General features: G+C 45.8%; 1 protein-coding gene across 1 annotated transcript; it reads right to left on the reverse strand.

The window, feature by feature from the left end:
• Positions 1-1,635: 1,635 nt before the first annotated feature.
• LOC123049588 (probable carboxylesterase 12) lies at positions 1,636-3,328 on the reverse strand. Its single transcript, XM_044472482.1, has one exon. It carries the CDS (start codon positions 2,851-2,853, stop codon positions 1,669-1,671), a length of 1,185 nt encoding a protein of 394 aa, XP_044328417.1. The 5' UTR covers positions 2,854-3,328; the 3' UTR covers positions 1,636-1,668.
• Between the last annotated feature and the right edge of the window lie 18,075 nt (positions 3,329-21,403).

Genomic DNA, 21,403 nt, shown 5'->3' on the forward strand with positions numbered 1-21,403 from the left:
CCTACAATGGAAACGGGAACGATAGATACAAACGTGAATTAACACAATACCGTGAATGTTCGCTAAATTTGTTAATTTTTACTTGCAACTGGGTTTACTTTTTTCGTTCTTCTTCTCCGGTCCTTCTATGCTTATTAATGTTGTTTTATGAGTAATATGTACCATCGCAGTCTATCTGTTGTTATGCCCTTGCCTGGCAAATTTATATAACTCTTGACTGCGTTGATAACCTGGAAAGATGTTGACGCTCAATTTGTCGTTCGACTGAGACTTTGTTATGTCCCAGTTGATATATTCACAATATCTTACATTGAGATGTATGCAAAATTTCCTTCTTCTTTCTTCTTTTTTACATGTTATGTCATTTTACTGTGATCTAGCCACACCCTTGGTCGTTCGTTCTTCTTCGTTTGTTCTTCATGCGACCAAGGAACCACTTAGGCCGTGATTGAATTGTCGTGTTTCCTCTAATACACCTGTAAAATAAATACAGGCCTCGGCTCGTCGTTTCGTTTCCAGCCGAAATTTGCTACGCCGCCAGTAAGATACAAGTGTAAAGAAAACATCCCCGTATTTTTTTCATGATAATACGTGTCTTATTTATATCATAACGACCATAGTACAAGTCACGTACATGCCGACCTGACAAAACTGAAAAGACAGCCGAACGCTAGTTTTTGCACACAGGAACATCAGCAAGAAGTAAAATTACAAACAAGACTGCAGAATCCTCTGAGCTTGACACCAACGTCCTTCACCTGCCTCTGGCACCATCATAGCAGACACCAAAGGAGAAAATGACGGATCACCTCCACACCCGAGCTCGACGCGGCTCCATCGCTGATATGCAGCTTTGCGGACCTCCAAGGTGGCTCGCCGATAAAGGCGAAACCATTGCCGTTGAACGAATCAGGCCGGGGCAACACTCCGGACACGCCATCGAACTCCAGATCTGGCACCCCCGCCCAACTAAGACGTTGGAGGAGGAAACCATACCTGCATGCCACGAACCACGAACCCAGATCCACCATCTTGCAGATGTCGTCGATGCAGACCACAATCTGCATCCGCTCCTGGACTACCTCCCAAGCTCCACGCCGGCGCTGGAGCAAACGCCGTCGCACAGCGAAGCCCGAGGACACAGGTCCACCACGAGGATGCCACCGCCGCCGCACCATCCTTGCTTGAACAGTCCGGTTTCCAAATCCACCCTAAAAGCGGATCGTCTCGTTGGGGAAGGATCTGAAGATTTATTAGTCGCCGCCGCCATCAATCGCCGAAGCCATGACGATGAACAACCCAAAACTCTAATAAACTAAGGCCTAAAACAATCCGCACGCGTGGATCCAGCGACCCCCCTCACCACCGACGATCGAGGTCGTCAGCAGAGGGGAGCCGCCGGAGGACGGCGGAGGAGGAAGTCGCCCTGACGGCAGGAGGCGATGGCCTTTCTTTTCTTCTTCTGGACATCCCCGTATTTACTTACAACCATTCCAAGCGCGCCCTTAGGGGTAATAATACGACCGCTCCAGTATTCAGTGAAAGCAACGCGGAGTGCCTTTCATAAAAAAAACTCAATACTCCTGCAATGGAAACGAGAACGATACATCCAAACGTGAATTAACACAATGAGAATTTAACCGTGAATGCTGGCTAAATTTGTTATTTTCACTCGCAACTGGATTTCCATTTATCGTTGTTCTTCTCCTGTCCTTCTGCGAGAGTTCCTAAGAAATTTGTGTATTTGGCCGAACCCTCTGGCTTCGAGCCCCCGGGTGACCGGTCGCCGTTGATGAAGGCCACCACCGCGTCCATCTCCTTCGCCGCCTTCTCGCCGTCCGGCTGCAAGAGAAAGTAGACGTGGTTCTCGCCGGGCGTCTCGTACAGCCGCACCTCGCCGCCCCACCCACTCGCCCTGAGCTCCTCCACATACGCGCGGCCCCTCGCGCTCAGCACGTCCAGCCCCGCCACGGTCACCAGCACGCGCGCGCACCCCAGCCGCCGCCACTCCTCTCTCGCCATGGCCACCGGGTTGACCACCGGGTCGTCGGCGCCGTACCTCCCCGCGCAGACGAAGCTCCATATACGGTCGTTCAACCGCCGCTCCTCCGGGTCCCGCGTCTCCGACGGCACCGGGCGCTTCCCCCAGAAGTACGGGTCTAGCAGCGCTATGCCCTTGATGGCCGCGCCGCCGTCCAGGCCCTCCCTGCCGGCGCGCATCGCCATGTTGTGCGCGATGTTGCCCCCGGCGCTGTCGCCCACCAGGAGCAGCCGCGTCAGGTCGGCGCGGCGCGACAGCCAGGGCTCCGCCCCGGACCGCGCGCTCCCGAGCACCCATCTCAGCGCCGCCCACGCGTCGTCGTAGGCCGCCGGGAGGGGGTGCTCCGGCGAGAGGTGGTAGTCCACGGACACGACGAGCGCCCCGGCCTTGGACGCGAGCGCGTTGAGGTACCGCTGGTACGTCGGCGAGAAGGCAGACTCCGTGACGAACCCGCCGCCGTGGTAGAACACCACCAGCGGCAGCCTGTCGCCGCGCCCGCTCCTCGTCCTCGTGCTGTTGCCGAGGCTCGGCAGGTAGAGGCGGACGGCCAGTCCCGCGGCGGCGTCGATGACCGCGTCCTTGGAGGCCACGCCGGTGGCGGGTTCCAGGGAGGCCGGCACGGTGTCCGTGCCCACGAAGCGCTCGACGCGGCCGCTCTTGTAGCGCACCAGGAAGGGGAAGAAGAAGAAGTCGACGTCCCCGTCGTCATCGGCGGAGGCCGGCAGGCTCTGGGGAGCGCTGGCAGAGGGAGCGAGCAGCGCACCCGCCATGTTAAGCAGGAGCAACAGCGCGGAGGAGATGCTCCCAGCCATGATGCAGGGGTACCAAGATGACTGAGCTAGCTATACCTTTTATGCGACACTGCTCTTGCTAGACTAGCTCCGGCTGGGACGGCAGCGGGAGGGAAACAGGAACCGTAGCAATACCATACACAGCCACAGCGACGTTGAGGAAATTAATTAGGAACAGTATAGTACTAGGTCGACAAAGTTGAATGTATTTTTCTTGGTGCCGACGGTGAATCAGCTTGCGCCACAGGCTGCGTGTGTTTGTCAGAGAGGCACACGTCCCGGTCGGAGCGCGAGGCCGCTACGTATCTTTCGTGGTTGGAAATTATCGAAGAGGCTGCCAGAGTTTGGCCGGGCGGAGCTCATCAGCTCGAGACAGCGTTGCACCGGCCGGCAACGGCAAGCTCGAGAATCCCAACGCCGCGACATGAAGAGAATCTCAACGCCGCGGAATAGGGGGATCGCACTTCTCTTGGAATCCAGGTCCGGGGATTTTCGCTTTTCTGCCTTGCCCCTACAACTTATGTGATTTCCCGGGAAGCAAACGTCACCAACGTGAGCTAGTTCTTCATGGGCATGGTTTGGTTGCATGCATCCCTCTCAGCCAGGGTTGCAACCAAACATCCGTGTTTCTACTCAGCCGGGCTGGAGGGAATACACACAACTAAATTATGTACAGAACTCATTTTTTCATGTACTCATTCAGCTAGATTTAATTAGACAGACCATAGATGCAAGAAGGACAAAATCCACATATGACGCGTTTGGTTGACATCTTTGTTTTTAGGAATTTTGCCTGTTTGAGCTAATGTATGCAAAAATCAAACATATGCATGTAGTTTGGTTGACTACATTGAGGCTGAAGTAATTTTTACCGCGGTGTGTGGTTGTCTGCGTCGCTATTGTTAGACAAACTACACTTTATTTGGTTGCAAATGGCATAAGGCGTGATCACCACTCCTCACTAGTGATGATCTTAAAACACAAACGGGTTGAACATCGTCTTCAGTCCTAGCTAGAAAACAAATGACAGTTTATCCTAGCTACAAAAAAATATTGGTACAAATTAAGAGCCATATGGCTACATAGGAGAAAGTTCATCGATGCTAACTAAATGATAGTCCATCCTCTTCTTCTTCATCATCATCAGCACCATCATCATCTTCTTCTTCTGCTGCTCTACTGGTGGTTCTTCTTCTCTTATGATGTTGTCTCTTCTTCTTTTTCAGATCCCTGTCTGACCTCTGTTATCCCACATTGCCTGAGCCCACTTTATTATTTTGTTCTTTCAGGCTTCATTGTCAAACGCCTCCACACCATGGCTGGAGCTGACAACATCATCATATGTCTCATCTTTCTCCTCCGGCACAAGTTCATCACAACCCCATTGTAGGATCCAGTTATGAAGGATGCAACATGCAAAAACAAACTTAACGTGGGTAGGCTAAGGGTGGAATGGCTTCTGATCCAGGATCTTAAACATATTCTTTAGAGTTCCAAATGCCCTCTCAAACATAACTCTTAAGGGTGGAGTGTCTGAGATTAAACAGTTCATGTGAAGTCCTAAGATAGTTCCTGCAAGAGAACTCGTTCGGATAATATCTGGTTTTCCTGAGGGTGGAAAAACACCCAGCTGACATGCATAGTCAGCATCTCCTAGGTAGAACTTGCCATCGGGGATATTGATGCCATCAGGTCTACTCATGCTGTCACTTAGAATGTTAGGATCATGTGCTCATCCTTCCCAGCCAGCTAGCACATATGTGAACTTCAGATCGAAGTCAATAGCAACAAGAACATTCTGGCTTGTGTATTGCTTTCTCCCCCTGTATGCTACAGATTGTGACCTCGACACTCGAGCAGTGACATGAGTACCATCTATTGCCCCAATGCAAATTCTGAAATGGCATGAAGAGATAATGTTATGGCTATAACAGAACAATACAAGCATGTCAAGGCATGAATTAGGAGTGGTGCTCACCTTGAAATAAGAATACAATCCTGGGCTAGTGCGAATCTTGCTAGGAGTTTGTCCGGTTGGTGACCCGATCATCTCTTCTCTGAGCTCCCCAACAGCATACAACACTTGCATGAAATATCTGATAATGGTCTCCATTGATCTCTTGAACGTCTTGTGGATCACCCTAAATAACCTCTGGTTATGACCTACAACATGGAGGAACATGACAACTTGCTCTTCCACAACGGCGTGGATGCTATCTTCTAGTAGCCCCCTGCTCTTGAACATCTGCACAAGCCTGACGAAAGGTGCTCTTTTCATTCGAAGCATCCACAGAGCCTCGGTGTCATTGCAGTTGTAGATGTAGTCCATATTTACTATCCTCGCATGGTCCTGGATTGACATTGGACCATACTGTATGACACATTTGTTCCGATGAACAACTCTTTTATGGAGCAACATGATCCAGGCATGAACCACAGCTATCAGCGATGCTGTTTGAATTGCAAGCTTCATCTGTTCGTCCACAACCTAGGTGACATCCATGGTGCGGTCACCACTGGCGCAATCGATCCTACACCGTCCTAACAAACAACCTAACAGAGAAGGGAAGGGGGGGGTTGTATGTTGCTTACCAGCTTCGCGGTGGGACAGGGGCATGGCTGAAACGAAGATGGCCATACAGAGTTGAAGATGAAGGGGAGAAGAATCTGGTGCTGCCGGAGAGAGTTGTTGCCGCCGTCGCTTCCGCAGATCTGAGTAACTGCAGCCGCCGGTGCCAACAATAGAGGAAGGGCTTGTCCTAGAGCTAGCTAGGGGTGAGCGAGTAAATGGGGGGTGAGGCTATATTTCGCGCCATACCGCCTCCACCGATTTCTTTCTCCCGCCATCTCTGCCTCGATCCCCCCTTGCACCACGCCCTACGTTGTGTTCTATTTTTGTGCCCGACTCGGTCTAGATCGCTGGAAACGGCTGATCGAGCATTTCCAGTGAGCCAGGCTCTGGGGTGCTTTAAGTTTCGTGTGTGAGCCAGGCCTCCGCAGACGCAACCAACAAGTTTGTTTTCATCGCCCGGGTCTGGTTGGGCTGTATGCAGCGTACCGAACGCGTTCATAGGTAACAATATATTCCCTTGAGCTCCAGATTGTGCACAAGCAACTTTGACGGCTTCTTCGAAACAACCTGGAGAAATTATGATGGAAATAAGCTCTAGAGAAACCACATTCCAATTATCGACTTATGTTCCTCTAGCTTATTTTCCCAATTCTCTAATGAAAATATTGTAATACCTCTAACCTGTAACTGTTGGGGAATGTAGTAATTTCAAAAACTTTCCTACGCACACACAGGATCATGGTGATGCATAGCAACGAGAGGGGAGAGTGTGTCCACGTACCCTCGTAGACCGAAAGCAGAAGCGTTAGCACAACGCGGTTGATTTAGTCATGCGTCTTCATGATCTGACCGATCCAAGTACCGAATGTACGACACCTCCGAGTTCAGCACACGTTCAGCTCGATGACGTCCCGCGAACTCCGATCTTGCAGAGCTTCATGGGAGAGTTCTGTCAGCACGACGGCGTGATGACGGTGATGATGTTGCTACCGACGCAGGGCTTTGCCTAAGCACCACTACGATATGACCGAGGTGGAATATGGTGGAGGGGGGCACCGCACACGGCTGGGAGAGATCAACAGATCAACTTGTGTGTCTAGAGGTGCCCCCTGCCCCCGTATATAAAGGAGTGGAGGAGGGGGAGGGTCGGCCCTCCTATGGCGCGCCCTAGAGGAGTCCTACTCCCACCGGGAGTAGGATCCCCCCTTCCAAGTAATAGGAGTAAGAGTCAAGGAAAGGGAAAAGAGAAGAGAAGGAAGGAGGGGGCGCAGCCCCTCCCCCTGAAGGAAATATGCCCTAGAGGCAATAATAAAGTATTATATATTTCCTTATATCATGATAAATGTTTATTATTCATGCTAGAATTGTATTAACCGGAAACATAATACATGTGTGAATACATAGACAAACAGAGTGTCACTAGTATGCCTCTATTTGACTAGCTCGTTAATCAAAGATGGTTATGTTTCCTAGCCATAGACATGAGTTGTCATTTGATTAACGGGATCACCTCATTAGGAGAATGACGTGATTGACTTGACCCATTACGTTAGCTTAGCACCCGATCGTTTAGTATGTTGCTATTGCTTTCTTCATGACTTATACATGTTCCTATGACTATGAGATTATGCAACTCCCGTTTACCGGAGGAACACTTTGTGTGCTACCAAACGTCACAACGTAACTGGGTGATTATAAAGGTGCTCTACAGGTGTCTCCAAAGGTACTTGTTGGGTTGGCGTATTTCGAGATTAGGATTTGTCACTCCGATTGTCGGAGAGGTATCTCTGGGCCCACTCAGTAATGCACATCACTATAAGCCTTGCAAGCATTGTGACTAATGAGTTAGTTGAGGGATGATGTATTACGGAACGAGTAAAGAGACTTGCCGGTAACGATATTGAACTAGGTATCGAGATACCGACGATCGAATCTCGGGCAAGTAACATACCGATGACAAAGGGAACAACGTATGTTGTTATGCGGTCTGACCGATAAAGATCTTCGTAGAATATGTGGGAGCCAATATGGGCATCCAACTCCCGCTATTGGTTATTGACCGGAGAGGTGTCTCGGTCATGTCTACATAGTTCTCGAACCCGAAGGGTCCGCACGCTTAACGTTATGATGACAGTTTTATTGAGTTTTGATGTACCGAAGGAGTTCAGAGTCCCGGATGAGATCGGGGACATGACGAGGAGTCTCGAAATGGCCGAGACGTAAAGATCGATATATTGGACGACTATATTCGGACTTCGGAAAGGTTCCGACTGATTCGGGTATTTTTCGGAGTACCGGAGAGTTACGGGAATTCGTATTGGGCCTTAATGGGCCATACGGGAAAGGAGAGATAGACCCCAAAGGGTGGCCGCACCCCTACCCATGGGCTAGTCCGAATTGGACTAGGGAGGGGGGCACCCCCTTCCTTCTTTCTCCTTCCCCCTTCCCTTCTCCTACTCCCACAAGGAAAGGAGGAGTCCTACTCCCGGTGGGAGTAGGACTCCCCCCTTTGGTGCGCCTCTCCCCTTGGTCGGCTGCCTCCCCCTTGCTCCTTTATATACGGGGGCAGGGGGACACCCCAGAGACACAACAATTGATCCTTGAGATCTCTTAGCCGTGTGCGGTGCCCCCCTCCACCATATTACACCTCCATAATACCTTTGCGGAGCTTAGGCGAAGCCCTGCGTCGGTAGAACATCATCATCGTCACCACGCCGTCGTGCTGACGAAACTCTCCCTCAACACTCTGCTGGATCGGAGTTCGAGGGATGTCATCGAGCTGAACGTGTGTAGAACTCGGAGGTGCCGTACGTTCGGTACTTGATCGGTCGGATCGTGAAGACGTACGACTACATCAACCGCGTTGTGATAACGCTTCCGCTGTCAGTCTACGAGGGTACGTGGACAACACTCTCCCCTCTTGTTGCTATGCATCACCATGATCTTGCGTGTGCGTAGGAATTTTTTTGAAATTACTACGTTCCCCAACAGTGGTATCAGAGCCTGGTTTTATGCGTTGATGCTATGCACGAGTAGAACACAAGTGAGTTGTGGGCGATATAAGTCATACTGCTTACCAGCATGTTATACTTTGGTTCAGCGGTATTGTGAGATGAAGCGGCCCGGACCGAAATTACGCGTACGCTTACGCGAGACTGGTTTCACCGTTGCGAGCACTCGTTGCTTAAAGGTGACCGGCGGGTGTCTGTCTCTCTCACTTTAGTTGAACCGAGTGTGGCTACGCCCGGTCCTTGCGAAGGTTAAAACAGCACCAACTTGACAAACTATCGTTGTGGTTTTGATGCGTAGGTAAGAACGGTTCTTGCTAAGCCCGTAGCAGCCACGTAAAACTTGCAACAGCAAAGTAGAGGACGTCTAACTTGTTTTTGCAGGGCATGTTGTGATGTGATATGGTCAAGACATGATGTGATATAATTTGTTGTATGAGATGATCATGTTTTGTAACCGAGTTATCGGCAACTGGCAGGAGCCATATGGTTGTCGCTTTATTGTATGAGATGCAATCGCCATGTAATAGTTTTACTTTATCACTAAGCGGTAGCGATAGTCGTAAAAGCAATAAGTTGGCGAGACGACAACGATACTACGATGGAGATCAAGGTGTCGCGCCGGTGACGATGGTGATCATGACAGTGCTTCAGAGATGGAGATCACGAGCACAGTGCTTCGGAGATGGAGATCACAAGCACAAGATGATGATGGCCATATCATATCACTTATATTGATTGCATGTGATGTTAATCCTTTATGCATCTTATCTTGCTTTGATTGACGGTAGCATTATAAGATGATCTCTCACTAAAATTTCAAGATAAAAGTGTTCTCCCTGAGTATGCACCGTTGCGAAAGTTCTTCGTGCTGAGACACCACGTGATGATCGGGTGTGATAAGCTCTACTTTCAAATACAACGGGTGCAAAACAGTTGCACACGCGGAATACTCAGATTAAACTTGACGAGCCTAGCATATATACAGATATGGCCTCGGAACACAGAGACCGAAAGGTCGAGCGTGAATCATATAGTAGATATGATCAACATAGTGATGTTCACCATTGAAACTACTCCATCTCACGTGATGATCGGACATGGTTTAGTTGATTTGGATCACGTAATCACTTAGATGATTAGAGGGATATCTATCTAAGTGGGAGTTCTTAAGTAATATGATTAATTGAACTTAAATTTATCATGAACTTAGTCCTGATAGTATTTTTGCAAATTATGTTGTAGATCAATAGCTCGCGTTGTTGTTTCCCTGTATATATTTTTGATATGTTCCTAGATAAAAATTATGTTGAAAGATGTTAGTAGCAAAGATGCGGATTGGATCCGTGATCTGAGGATTATCCTCATTGCTGCACAGAAAAATTATGTCCTTGATGCACCGCTAAGTGATAGACCTATTGCAGGAGCAGATACAGACGTTATGAACGTTTGGCTAGCTCAATATGATGACTACTTGATAGTTTAGTGGACCATGCTTAACGGCTTAGAATCGGGACTTCAAAGATGTTTTGAACGTCATGGACCATATGAGATGTTCCAGGAGTTGAAGTTAATATTTCAAGCAAATACCCGAGTTGAGAGATATGAAGTCTCCAACAAGTTCTATAGCTAAAAGATGGAGAAGAATCGCTCAACTAGTGAGCATGTGCTCAGATTGTCTGGGTACTATAATCGCTTGAATCAAGTGGGAGTTAATATTCCAGATAAAATAGTGATTGACAGAATTCTCTAGTCACCATCACCAAGTTAGTAGAACTTCGTGATGAACTATAGTATGTAAGGGATGACGAAAGTAATTCCCGAGCTCTTCGCGATGCTGAAATCGACGAAGGTAGAAATCAAGAAAGAGCATCAAGTGTTGATGGTTAACAAGACCACTAGTTTCAAGAAAAGGGAAAAGGGATAGAAGGGGAACTTCAAAAGAATGGCAAGCAAGTTGCTACTCAAGTGAAGAAGCCCAAGTCTGTACCTAAGCCTGAGACTAAATGCTTCTACTGCAAAGGGACTGGTCACTGGAAGCGGAACTGCCCCAACTATTTGGTGGATAAGAAGGATGGCAAAATGAGCAAAGGTATATTGGATATACATGTTATTGATGTGTACTTTACTAGTGTTTATAGCGACCCCTCGGTATTTGATACTGGTTCAGTTGCTAAGAGTAGTAACTCGAAACGGGAGTTGCAGAATAAACAGAGACTAGTAAAAGGAGAGGTGACGATGTGTGTTGGAAGTAGTTCCAAGATTGATATGATCATCATCGCACACTCCCTATACTTTCGGGATTAGTGTTGAAACTAAATAAGTGTTATTTGGTGTTTGCGTTGAGCATGAATATGATTTGATCATGTTTATTGCAATACGGTTATTCATTTAAGTTAGAGAACAATTGTTGTTCTGTTTACATGAATAAAAACCTTCTATGGTCATACACATCAACGAAAATGGTTTGTTGGATCTCGATCGTAGTGATACACATATTCATAATATTGAAGCCAAAAGATGCAAAGTTAATAATGATAGTGCAACTTATTTGTGGCACTGCCGTTTAGGTCATATTGGTGTAAAGCGCATGGAGAAACTCCATACTGATGGGATTTTGGAATCACTTGATGCTTGCGAACCATGCCTCATGGGCAAGATGACTAAAACGCCGTTCTCCGGAACTATGGAGAGAGCAACAGATTTGTTGGAAATCGTACATACAGATGTATGTGGTCCAATGAATATTGAGGCTCGTGGCGGATATCGTTATTTTCTCACCTTCACAGATGATTCGAGCAGATATGGGTATATCTACTTGATGAAACATAAGTCTGAAACATTAGAAAAGTTCATATAATTTCAGAGTGAAGTAGAAAATCATCGTAACAAGAAAATAAAGTTTCTACGATCTGATCGCGGAGACAAATATTTGAGTTACGAGTTTGGTCTTCAATTAAAACAATGTGGAATAGTTTCACAAATTCATGCCACCTGGAACACCACAGCATAATGGTGTGTCCGAACGTCATAACCGTACTTTATTGGATATAGTGCAATCTATGATGTCTCTTACCAATTTACCACTATCGTTTTGGGGATATGCATTAGAGACAGCTACATTCACGTTAAATAGGGCACCATCAAAATCCGTTGAGACGACGCCTTATGAACTGTGGTTTGGTAAGAAACCAAAGTTGTCGTTTCTTAAAGTTTGGGGTTGCGATGCTTATGTGAAAAAGTTTCATCCTGATAAGCTCAAACCCAAATCGGAGAAATGTGTCTTCATAGGATACCCAAAGGAGACAGTTGGGTACACCTTCTATCACAGATCCGAAGGCAAGACATTCGTTGCTAAAAATGGATCCTTTCTAGAGAAGGAGTTTCTCTCGAAAGAAGTGAGTAGGAGGAAAGTAGAACTTGATGAGGTAACTGTACCTGCTCCCTTATTGGAAAGTAATTCATCACAGAAATCTGTTCCTGTGACTCCTACACCAATTAGTGAGGAAGGTAATGATGATGATCATGTAACTTCAGATCAATTTACTACCAAACCTCGTAGGTAAACCAGAGTAAGATCCGCACCAGAGTGGTACGGTAATCCTGTTCTGGAGGTTATGTTACTAGACCATGACAAACCTACGAACTATGAGGAAGCGATGATGAGCCCATATTCCGGGAAATGGCTTGAGGCCATGAAATCTGAGATGAGATCCATGTATGAGAACAAAGTATGGACTTTGATTGACTTGCCTAATGATCGGCGAGCCATTGAGATTAAATGGATCTTCAAGAGGAAGACGAACGTTGATAGTAGTGTTACTATCTACAAAGCTAGACTTGTCGAAAAAAGGTTTTTGACAAAGTTCAAGGTGTTGACTACGATGAGATTTTCTCACTCGCAGCGATGCTTAAGTCTGTCCGAATCATGTTAGCAATTGCCACATTTTATGAACTATGGCAAATGGATGAACAAAACTGCATTCCTTAATGGATTTATTAAAGAAGAGTTGTATATGATGCAACCAGGAGGTTTTGTCAATCCTAAAAGTGCTAACAAAATATGCAAGCTCCAGCGATCCATCTATGGACTGGTGCAAGCATCTCGGAGTTGGAATATATGCTTTGATAAGTTGATCAAAGGATATAGTGTTATACAGACTTGCGGTGAAGCCTGTATTTACAAGAAAAGTGAGTGGGAGCACTACAACATTTCTGATATGTATATGTGAATGACATATTGTTGATCAGAAATAATGTAGAATTATTCTGCAAAGCATAAAGGAGTGTTTGAAAGGAGTTTTTCAAAGAAAGACCTCGGTGAAGCTAGTTACATATTGAGCATCAAGATCTATAGAGATAGATGAAGACGCTTGATAAGTTTTTCAATGAGTACATACCTTAACAAGATTTTGAAGTAGTTCAAAATAGAACAGTCAAAGAAAGAGTTCTTGCCTGTGTTACAAGGTGTGAAATTGAGTAAAGACTCAAAGCCCGACCACGGCAAAAGATAGAAAGAGAATGAAAGTCATTCCCTATGCCTTAGCCATAGGTTCTATAAAGTATGCCATGCTGTGTACCAGATCTATTGTATACCCTACACTGATTTTGGCAAGGGAGTACAATAGTGATCTAGGAGTAGATCACTGGACAGCGGTCAAAATTATCCTTAGTGGAATAAGGATATGTTTCTCGATTATGGAAGTGACAAAAGGTTCGTCGTAAAGGGTTACGTCGATGCAAGTTTTGACACTAAATCTAGATGACTCTAAGTCTCGGTCTAGATACATATTGAAAGTGGGAGCAATTAGCTAGAGTAGCTCCGTGCAGAGCATTGTAGACATAGATATTTGCAAAATACTTACGGATCTGAATGTGATAGACCCGTTGACTAAAATTATCTCACAATCAAAACATGATCACACCTTAGTACTCTTTGGGTGTTAATCACATAGCGATGTCAACTAGATTATTGACTCTAGTAAACCCTTTGAGTGTTGGTCACATAGAGATGTGAACTATGGGTGTTAATCGCATGTTGATGTGAATTATTGATGTTAAATCACATGGCGATGTGAACTAGATTATTGACTCTAGTGCAAGTGGGAGACTGAAGGAAATATGCCCTAGAGGCAATAATAAAGTATTATATATTTCCTTATATCATGATAAATGTTTATTATTCATGCTAGAATTGTATTAACCGGAAACATAATACATGTGTGAATACATAGACAAACAGAGTGTCACTAGTATGCCTCTATTTGACTAGTTCATTAATCAAAGATGGTTATGTTTCCTAGCCATAGACATGAGTTGTCATTTGATTAACGGGATCACCTCATTAGGAGAATGACGTGATTGACTTGACCCATTACGTTAGCTTAGCACCCGATCGTTTAGTATGTTGCTATTGCTTTCTTCATGACTTATACATGTTCCTATGACTATGAGATTATGCAACTCCCGTTTACCGGAGGAACACTTTGTGTGCTACCAAACGTCACAACGTAACTGGGTGATTATAAAGGTGCTCTATAGGTGTCTCCAAAGGTACTTGTTGGGTTGGCGTATTTCGAGATTAGGATTTGTCACTCCGATTGTCGGAGCATGGCACTCCTCTCCTCCTTGAGCTCATGGAGCTCCACGTCCTTGGCCCTGAGCTCCGCATCCTTGTGAAAGTGCAACTATCCCTGTGTGGTTTTGGTAATGATTAACAACATATAGCTCATTGAACTAATGCTATTTCAAGATAAATATTTCAGGAAAGTTCAATGATTGGCATGGCATGGATTAGGAATGTGGACCCCTCAAAATGCTAAGGACAAAAGATTGACTCAAGCTCTAAAGTTCAAGACTCTACATTTTCTATTTCAGTGATCCAAGATCACACTGAGTCTATAGGAAAGTCAATACTATTAAAAGGGGATGAGGTGTTGCTTAATGGCTTGCTTGCTCAAAATGCTTAGTGATATGCTCCAAAAGCCCTCAACCACTTTCTCATATCCACATATGTCCCAAACCAAAAGTCAAACTCGGCCCTACCGATTTGATCTATCCAGCGCTACCGAGTTCATTTGACATAGCCACTGCCAGAAACCCTAGTCACTTCGGTCTAACCGATAGGGATCTCGGTCTTACCGAGATGGGATTACAAACTCTCTGTTTCCCTTCGTAACATTTCGGTCTAGCCGACATGAGCGATCGGTCTCACCGAGTCTGCAATGCAAGCTCCCTGTTTCCTTTTCATAATGCTTTGGTCTCGCCGAGACGAGCGAATCGGTCCCACCGAGATTGCCTGACCAACTCCCTGGTTCGCTTATTACCAAAGTCGGTCCAACCGAGTTTGTGTAATCGGTCAAACCGAGATTACGTTATGCCCTAACCCTAATGATATCGGTCCCACTGAGTTGACGTGTCGGTCCCACGGAAATGCCTAACGGTCACATTATGAACTAAATCGGTCCGACCGAGTTTTCTGATTCGGTCCCACCGAGTTTGGTGAATTGTGTGTAACGGTTAGATTTTGTGCGGAGGCTATATATACCCCTCCACCCTCTCCTCATTCGTGAGGGAAGCCATTAGAGCGTGCCTACACTTCCAGCATTCATTTTCTGAGAGAGAACCACCTACTCATGTGTTGAGTCCAAGATATTCCAATCCAACCATATGAATCTTGATCTCTAGCCTTCCCCAAGTTGCTTTCCACTCAAATCATCTTTCCACCAAATCCAATCCTATGAGAGTGAGTTGAGTGTTGGGGAGACTATCATTTGAAGCACAAGAGCAAGGAGTTCATCAACAACACACCATCTATTACCTTTTGGAGAGTGGTGTCTCCTAGATTGGTTAGGTGTCACTTGGGAGCCTCCGACAAGATCGTGGAGTGAACCAAGGAGTTTGTAAGGGCAAGGGGATCGCCTACTTCGTGAAGATCTACCCTAGTGAGGCAAGTCCTTCGTGGGCAATGGCCATGGTGGGATAGACAAGGTTGCTTCTTCGTGGACCCTTCTTGGGTGTAGCCCTCCATGGACTCGCGCAACCGTTACCCTTCGTGGGTTGAAGTCTCCATCAACGTGGATGTACGATAGCACCACCTATCGGAACCATGCCAAAAACATCCGTGTCTCCAATTGTGTTTGCATACTCCATCCCATCCCTTTACTTTCTTGCAAGTTGCATGTTTTACTTTCCGCTGCTCATATACTCTTTGCATGCTTGCTTGAATTGTATTGAGATTGCTTGACTTGTGCTAAATTGCTAAAATCTCCTAAGAACTAAAATTGGGAAAAGGTTAAGTTTTATTTGGTCAAGTAGTCTAATCACCCCCCTCTAGACATACTTTCGATCCTACAATTGGTATCAGAGATTCGGTCTCCATTTGCCTTGATTTCCATAGCTTTTGGTGATCATAGCCTTGGTTTCACAACCTAGGAGAGTATGGCGTCTAGCGAGGGAAATTACCACCGTAGAGGTCCCTACTTTGATGGTACTAATTTTGCTAGTTGGAAGCATAAGATGAAAATGCATATTCTTGGACATAACCCCGCCGTTTGGGCTATTGTGTGTATTGGCTTGCAAGGTGAATTCTTCGATGGGAGAGAACCGAACCGTGAAGCTACCGCGGAAGAGTTCAAGATGCTGCAATAATACGCTCAAGCTTGTGATATCCTCTTCAACGGATTGTGCCCCGAAGAATTCAACAAAATCAGCCACCATGAGAATGCAAAGGAAATTGGGATACTTCGATTGATATGCATGAAGGTACCGACTCCGTCAAGAAATCCAAATTGGATGTGCTTCAAAGTCAACTTTAAAAGTTCAAAATGAAGGATGGTGAAGGTGTCGCTGATATGTACTCTAGGCTTGCTCTCATCACAAATGAGATTGCCAGCTTAGGAAGTGAAGAGATGACCGATAAATTCATCATGAAGAAGATCCTAAGAGCCTTGGATGGAAAATATGATACCGTGTGCACATTGATCCAAATGATGCCCAATTACAAAGATCTCAAGCCAACGGAAGTCATTGGAAGAATTGTTGCTCATGAGATGTCACTCAAGGATAAGGAAGAGCTTCACAACAAGTCAAGTGGTGCTTAGAAAGCCTCATGTGATGCTCCTACATCATCAAGTGAGAAACAAACCTTCAATGAGGAATTGAGCCTAATGGTGAAAAACTTCAACAAGTTCTACAAGAGTAGAAGCAAGGAAAGAAGTTCCAAGTCAAGGTCCTACAATGACAAAAGATCTTCGAGTCGTGAACGTAATTGCTACAATTGTGGAAGACCCGGACACTACTCCAATGAGTGTACGGCTCCCTACAAAAGGAGAGAAGATTCACCTAAAAGGAGAAGTAGAAGAGAAGAATCACCACCAAGAGAGAGAGAAGGAGTAGAGATGATCATTATGAATGAAGAACCTCCCGGAGAAGCAAGGATTCAGAAAGGAAGGACAAATCATCAAAGAGCTACACAAAGCGAAGACATCAAGCTCATGTTGGTGAATGGTTATCCGGCTCCGACTCCGACCATCACTCTGAGAGAAGTTGTCACTCCGACTCCGAATATACTCAAGATGAAGGTGTTGCTGGTCTAGCACTTGTGTCAACCAACTCCTACGACATATTTGACTCACCAAATGAAGGAATTGGAACATGCTTCATGGCTAAAGGCCCAAAGGTATCACACCCTGAGTATGTTGATTTCAATAGTGATGAAGATGACTTGTTAGGTGATGATGGTTTACTTGTTGACAACTCTAGTGATGAATACTATGATGAAACATCAATTAATCATGCTAATCAAGATAAAATGAATGACAATGATAAGGAGAAGATTGAGCATCTAACTAAAGAACTAAACACTCTTAAGTTAGCTCATGAAACTATCTTGGAAGATCATCGAGAACTTTTAAAGACTCATGAGTAGTTATGCTTTGAAAAGCTCAACCTTGAGCAAGAGCATGAGTTTCTAAAGGCAATCAATGATGATCTTCGCAAGAAAAGTTCTTCTTACATTGCCAAGCGTTTACTCTTATCTACTTACATGCCTCAAGTAAAATCTAGCAACAAGAGTAAGAAAGATTCTTCTTCTAATAGTATCAATAATCATGCTAAATCCAATGTTTTTGCTTCTAGTAGTTCTCTTGATTCCACTAATGATTCTATTACCCAAGTTACACTTGAGCAAGAAAATAGCTTATTGAAAGGAATTATAGAGAAAAGTGTTTACAAGAGCCTTGCCGTAAGTAAGCAATTTGCAGAAATTGTACGCAAGCAAGGAAAGCACCGGAAGAATCAAGGTTTTGGTTTTGAACGAAAGTCCAATGCCAATGGAGTTGAGTGGGAAGAAGATCAATACCCCAAGACGAAGTTCGTTCCTCAACAAGAGAAGTATGATCCTACTTCTTTCCAAGGGACACAAGCTCAATATGATCTTCCACCACAAGACCACAAGCAAAAAGGCAAGGACAAGCTTCAAGAGGAGATTGATGCATTTGAAGAAGTTCCCAAGGCCTTGGTCAAGTGGGTTCCCAAGACTACACCAAGTTCCACTTCATCAAGTTCTACTACAACCCCAAGGATTCCCATCAAGATGATGTGGATCCCAAAGAAGAAGAACTAGAGAGTTCTTGAGGGTGACTCCACCAACACACTTCACTCATATAATTTTGGCAAGGACGGGTGCAATCAACTTCCACATCTTGCACTAGTTCAAGGAGTCACAAACCCTCTTGTTGTTAGACAAGGGACAAGGTAACATAATGCTTTCATGGACATCATCTTGTGTGTGGATCACTCTATGTCTATGGATATCCTTGTTTTTTACTTGTGGGACTAACCCGTATAGGTATTGAAAGTGCAACTCACTCCAATGGATAGCTCCGAAAGATCTACATCAACATTGAGCATCCACATCTTCAACACCTACATGAAGTCATCATAGACAAAACCAAGGTTAGTTCATCCCTCTTAGGGGGGATATCACATCTAGGGGGAGCTTTACTCTAAGAATTGAGCTAAAGCAACTCTAATGGTGTGAACACAACAATGCTTGATGTAAAAGTGATAACCCCACTTGTGCTTAAACGATGAGTATGACCTATGATCAAATGTTCTCATTTAACTCCTAAGTCAATATACTCATATATAGATGACCTAGTCATCGCAAATTGCTTGATAGATGCTAGAATGATTGTGCATGCTTTGCCACATATTTCATTTGCCATTTTATTGTGTGAGCATGTTGGTCGCATATTTTACTCATTCGAGGACATCCACTTGTTGCTTTGATTGTTTTGCTCTTTTTCTTTTGCCAAGTGGATGGATAAGAATGCCTAAGAACCTTTTCTAGCTATCTGTTCGCACACGAACACGCCACCGTGTACCCTCGACACCGGGGGTGATGCACCGCAGCTCACGTCGAAGGAGACCCGACCGACAGCGCGATACGCAGGACAGTCGGCGGGCGCTTTTGAAGACCCGAAACCCCACACGCCCGGGAGGGACCCCGTCAGGGAGTGCTACGGCTATGGGCTGCCCTAGGTCGATTCGCTCGCCCCTAGAGCCTCGTGGATCGCTGCCCTCCAACGCGAAGAACGAACGAAGAACGAGAAAGAAAGGTACAAGGATAGAGGGTAAAAGTAGATGAACACGAAAGTGTAATTGATAGATTGGTTCGATTGGTGTTGTTCAATCGTCCGTCACCCCTTAGGTATATAAGAGGCGGCTGGACTTCCCGTGCAAGGAAAAAGTTTGGATTCACGTCCAAAACCCTAATCAAATTCGGATTGGTTTTATCCGAACTTTCCAAAACTGTTCGGTCTAAAACTGGCTGCACCTTGCGGGTCTTTTTTGTGGTGGTAAACGACCTCGGATGGAAACCAGTCCAAAAGCAATCTTGATCACTTCGACGAGACGAACAACTTTCATGTTGAACGTTTTTTCATCAGAAGTCATCCCGAGGGTCAAATCGCTCGCGTAAAACAGCTAATTATTCACGCAGCTCATCAGACATACCCACATATGTGTCTGGTTCCGGGCGTCATATTTTTCTCACTGGAGGGTCGCGCTGTGTGGGCTCTAACTTTTGCAGACAACCTCGTATTGGGATGACCTTTATATGAAAATCGATCGTTTCGACGAGACGCACAACTTCCGTGTAGAACACTTTTCCATCCAAGATCATCTGAATAACCTCTTGAGCCCATCTTCAACTTCTCATCCGATTGACTATCACAGCCTCCACCCCGGCAAGCTTTCCACCCGGCTAAACTTTCACACCGGCAAGGTTTTCACCCCGGGATGCTACTTTATGATCATGCCACTTTTGAGCGTCAACACTATCTATGCTTTTCTCGTCTGAAACTCTATTCATGCTACATCACAAAGTTTGATCAAGTCAGATTCGAACCACTCTGTGTGAGGAGCACTCGGAGTCCCCGATTCGTCATAGACTTAAACTTCCAAAACCTTTTTGTGCATTTCGGTCTGACCAAGACATCCATTTCAGTCAAACCGAGTTCACTAAGTTGATCTAGGTTTCCATCTCGGTGCAACCGATTTGAACACTTCGGTCACACCGAGTTGCAGCAACATGCTGGAGACTATTCAAAGCTTCTTCCCCAGCGGAGTCGCCAAAAAGTGTGTTCGCACACGAACACGTCACCGTGTACCCTCCACACCGGGGGTGATGCACCGCAGCTCACGTCGAAGGAGACCCGACCGACAGCGCGATACGCAGGACAGTCGGCGGGCGCTTTTGAAGACCCGAAACCCCACACGCCCGGGAGGGACCACATCAGGGAGTGCGGCGGCTATGGGCTGCCCTAGGTCGATTCGCTCGCCCCTAGAGCCTCGTGGATCGCTGCCCTCCAACGCGAAGAACGAACGAAGAACGAGAAAGAAAGGTACAAGGATAGAGGGTAAAAGTAGATGAACACGAAAGTGTAATTGATAGATTGGTTCGATTGGTGTTGTTTAATCGGCCGTCACCCCTTAGGTATATAAGAGGCGGCTGGACTTCCCGTGCAAGGAAAAAGTTTGGATTCACGTCCAAAACCCTAATCAAATTCGGATTGGTTTTATCCGAACTTTCCAAAACTGTTCGGTCTAAAACTGGCTGCACCTTGCGGGTCTTTTTTGTGGTGGTAAACGACCTCGGATGGAAACGGTCCAAAAGAAATCTTGACCACTTCGACGGGGCGAACAACTTTCATGTTGAACGTGTTTTCAGCAGAGGTCACCTCGAGGGTCAAATCGCTCGCGCAAAACAGCTAATTATTCACGCAGCTCATCACACATACCCACATATGTGTCTGGTTCCGGGCGTCATGTTTTGCTCACTGGACGGTCGCGCTGTGCGGGCTCTAACTTTTGCACACGACCTCGGATTGGGACAAACTTTATATGAACATCGATCTATTCGACGAGATGCACAACTTCCGTGTAGAACACTTTTCCATCCAAGATCATCTGAATAACCTTTTGAGCCCATCTTCAACTTCTCATCCGATTGACTATCACAGCCTCCACCCCGGCAAGCTTTCCACCCGGCTAAACTTTCACACCGGCAAGGTTTTACCCCGGCAAGGGTTTCACCCCGGGATGCTACTTTATGATCATGCCACTTTTGAGCGTCAACACATGCCCCCCTGTTTTTCGGCAAAGCTAGCGTGCCGAAAAATAACTTGTACCAAGTTTGTTCTAAGGACGATGTCGACACTCCATCAGCCATTTATATGTTCTTAGGATGATAAGTATATATCGTGCATGTCTTGTGTGAACTTTTTGATCCAAACTTGGGTGAAATCTTCTCAGCTTCATTAACAATCCAATGATAAAGTTCCATGGATATGTATTTCAAGGTCATCCTCCGAACCATATTGTTCACCTTTTTGCTAGGATTTTGTAGATAATCAAAAATAGACTTTCTCCAATCCGTACTTCCGCCTGCATAAAAATTTCATTAGTGGCCGAAGCTGTGGACTTC

The sequence above is a fragment of the Triticum aestivum genome, chromosome 2D, assembly GCF_018294505.1.
Source record: "Triticum aestivum cultivar Chinese Spring chromosome 2D, IWGSC CS RefSeq v2.1, whole genome shotgun sequence".
Taxonomy (NCBI): Eukaryota; Viridiplantae; Streptophyta; class Magnoliopsida; order Poales; family Poaceae; genus Triticum; species Triticum aestivum.

What these genes read in the sequence shown, in the direction of transcription:
- LOC123049588 (XM_044472482.1), bottom strand. Translation starts at nt 2,853, where the DNA reads ATGGCTGGGAGCATCTCCTCCGCGCTGTTGCTCCTGCTTAACATGGCG.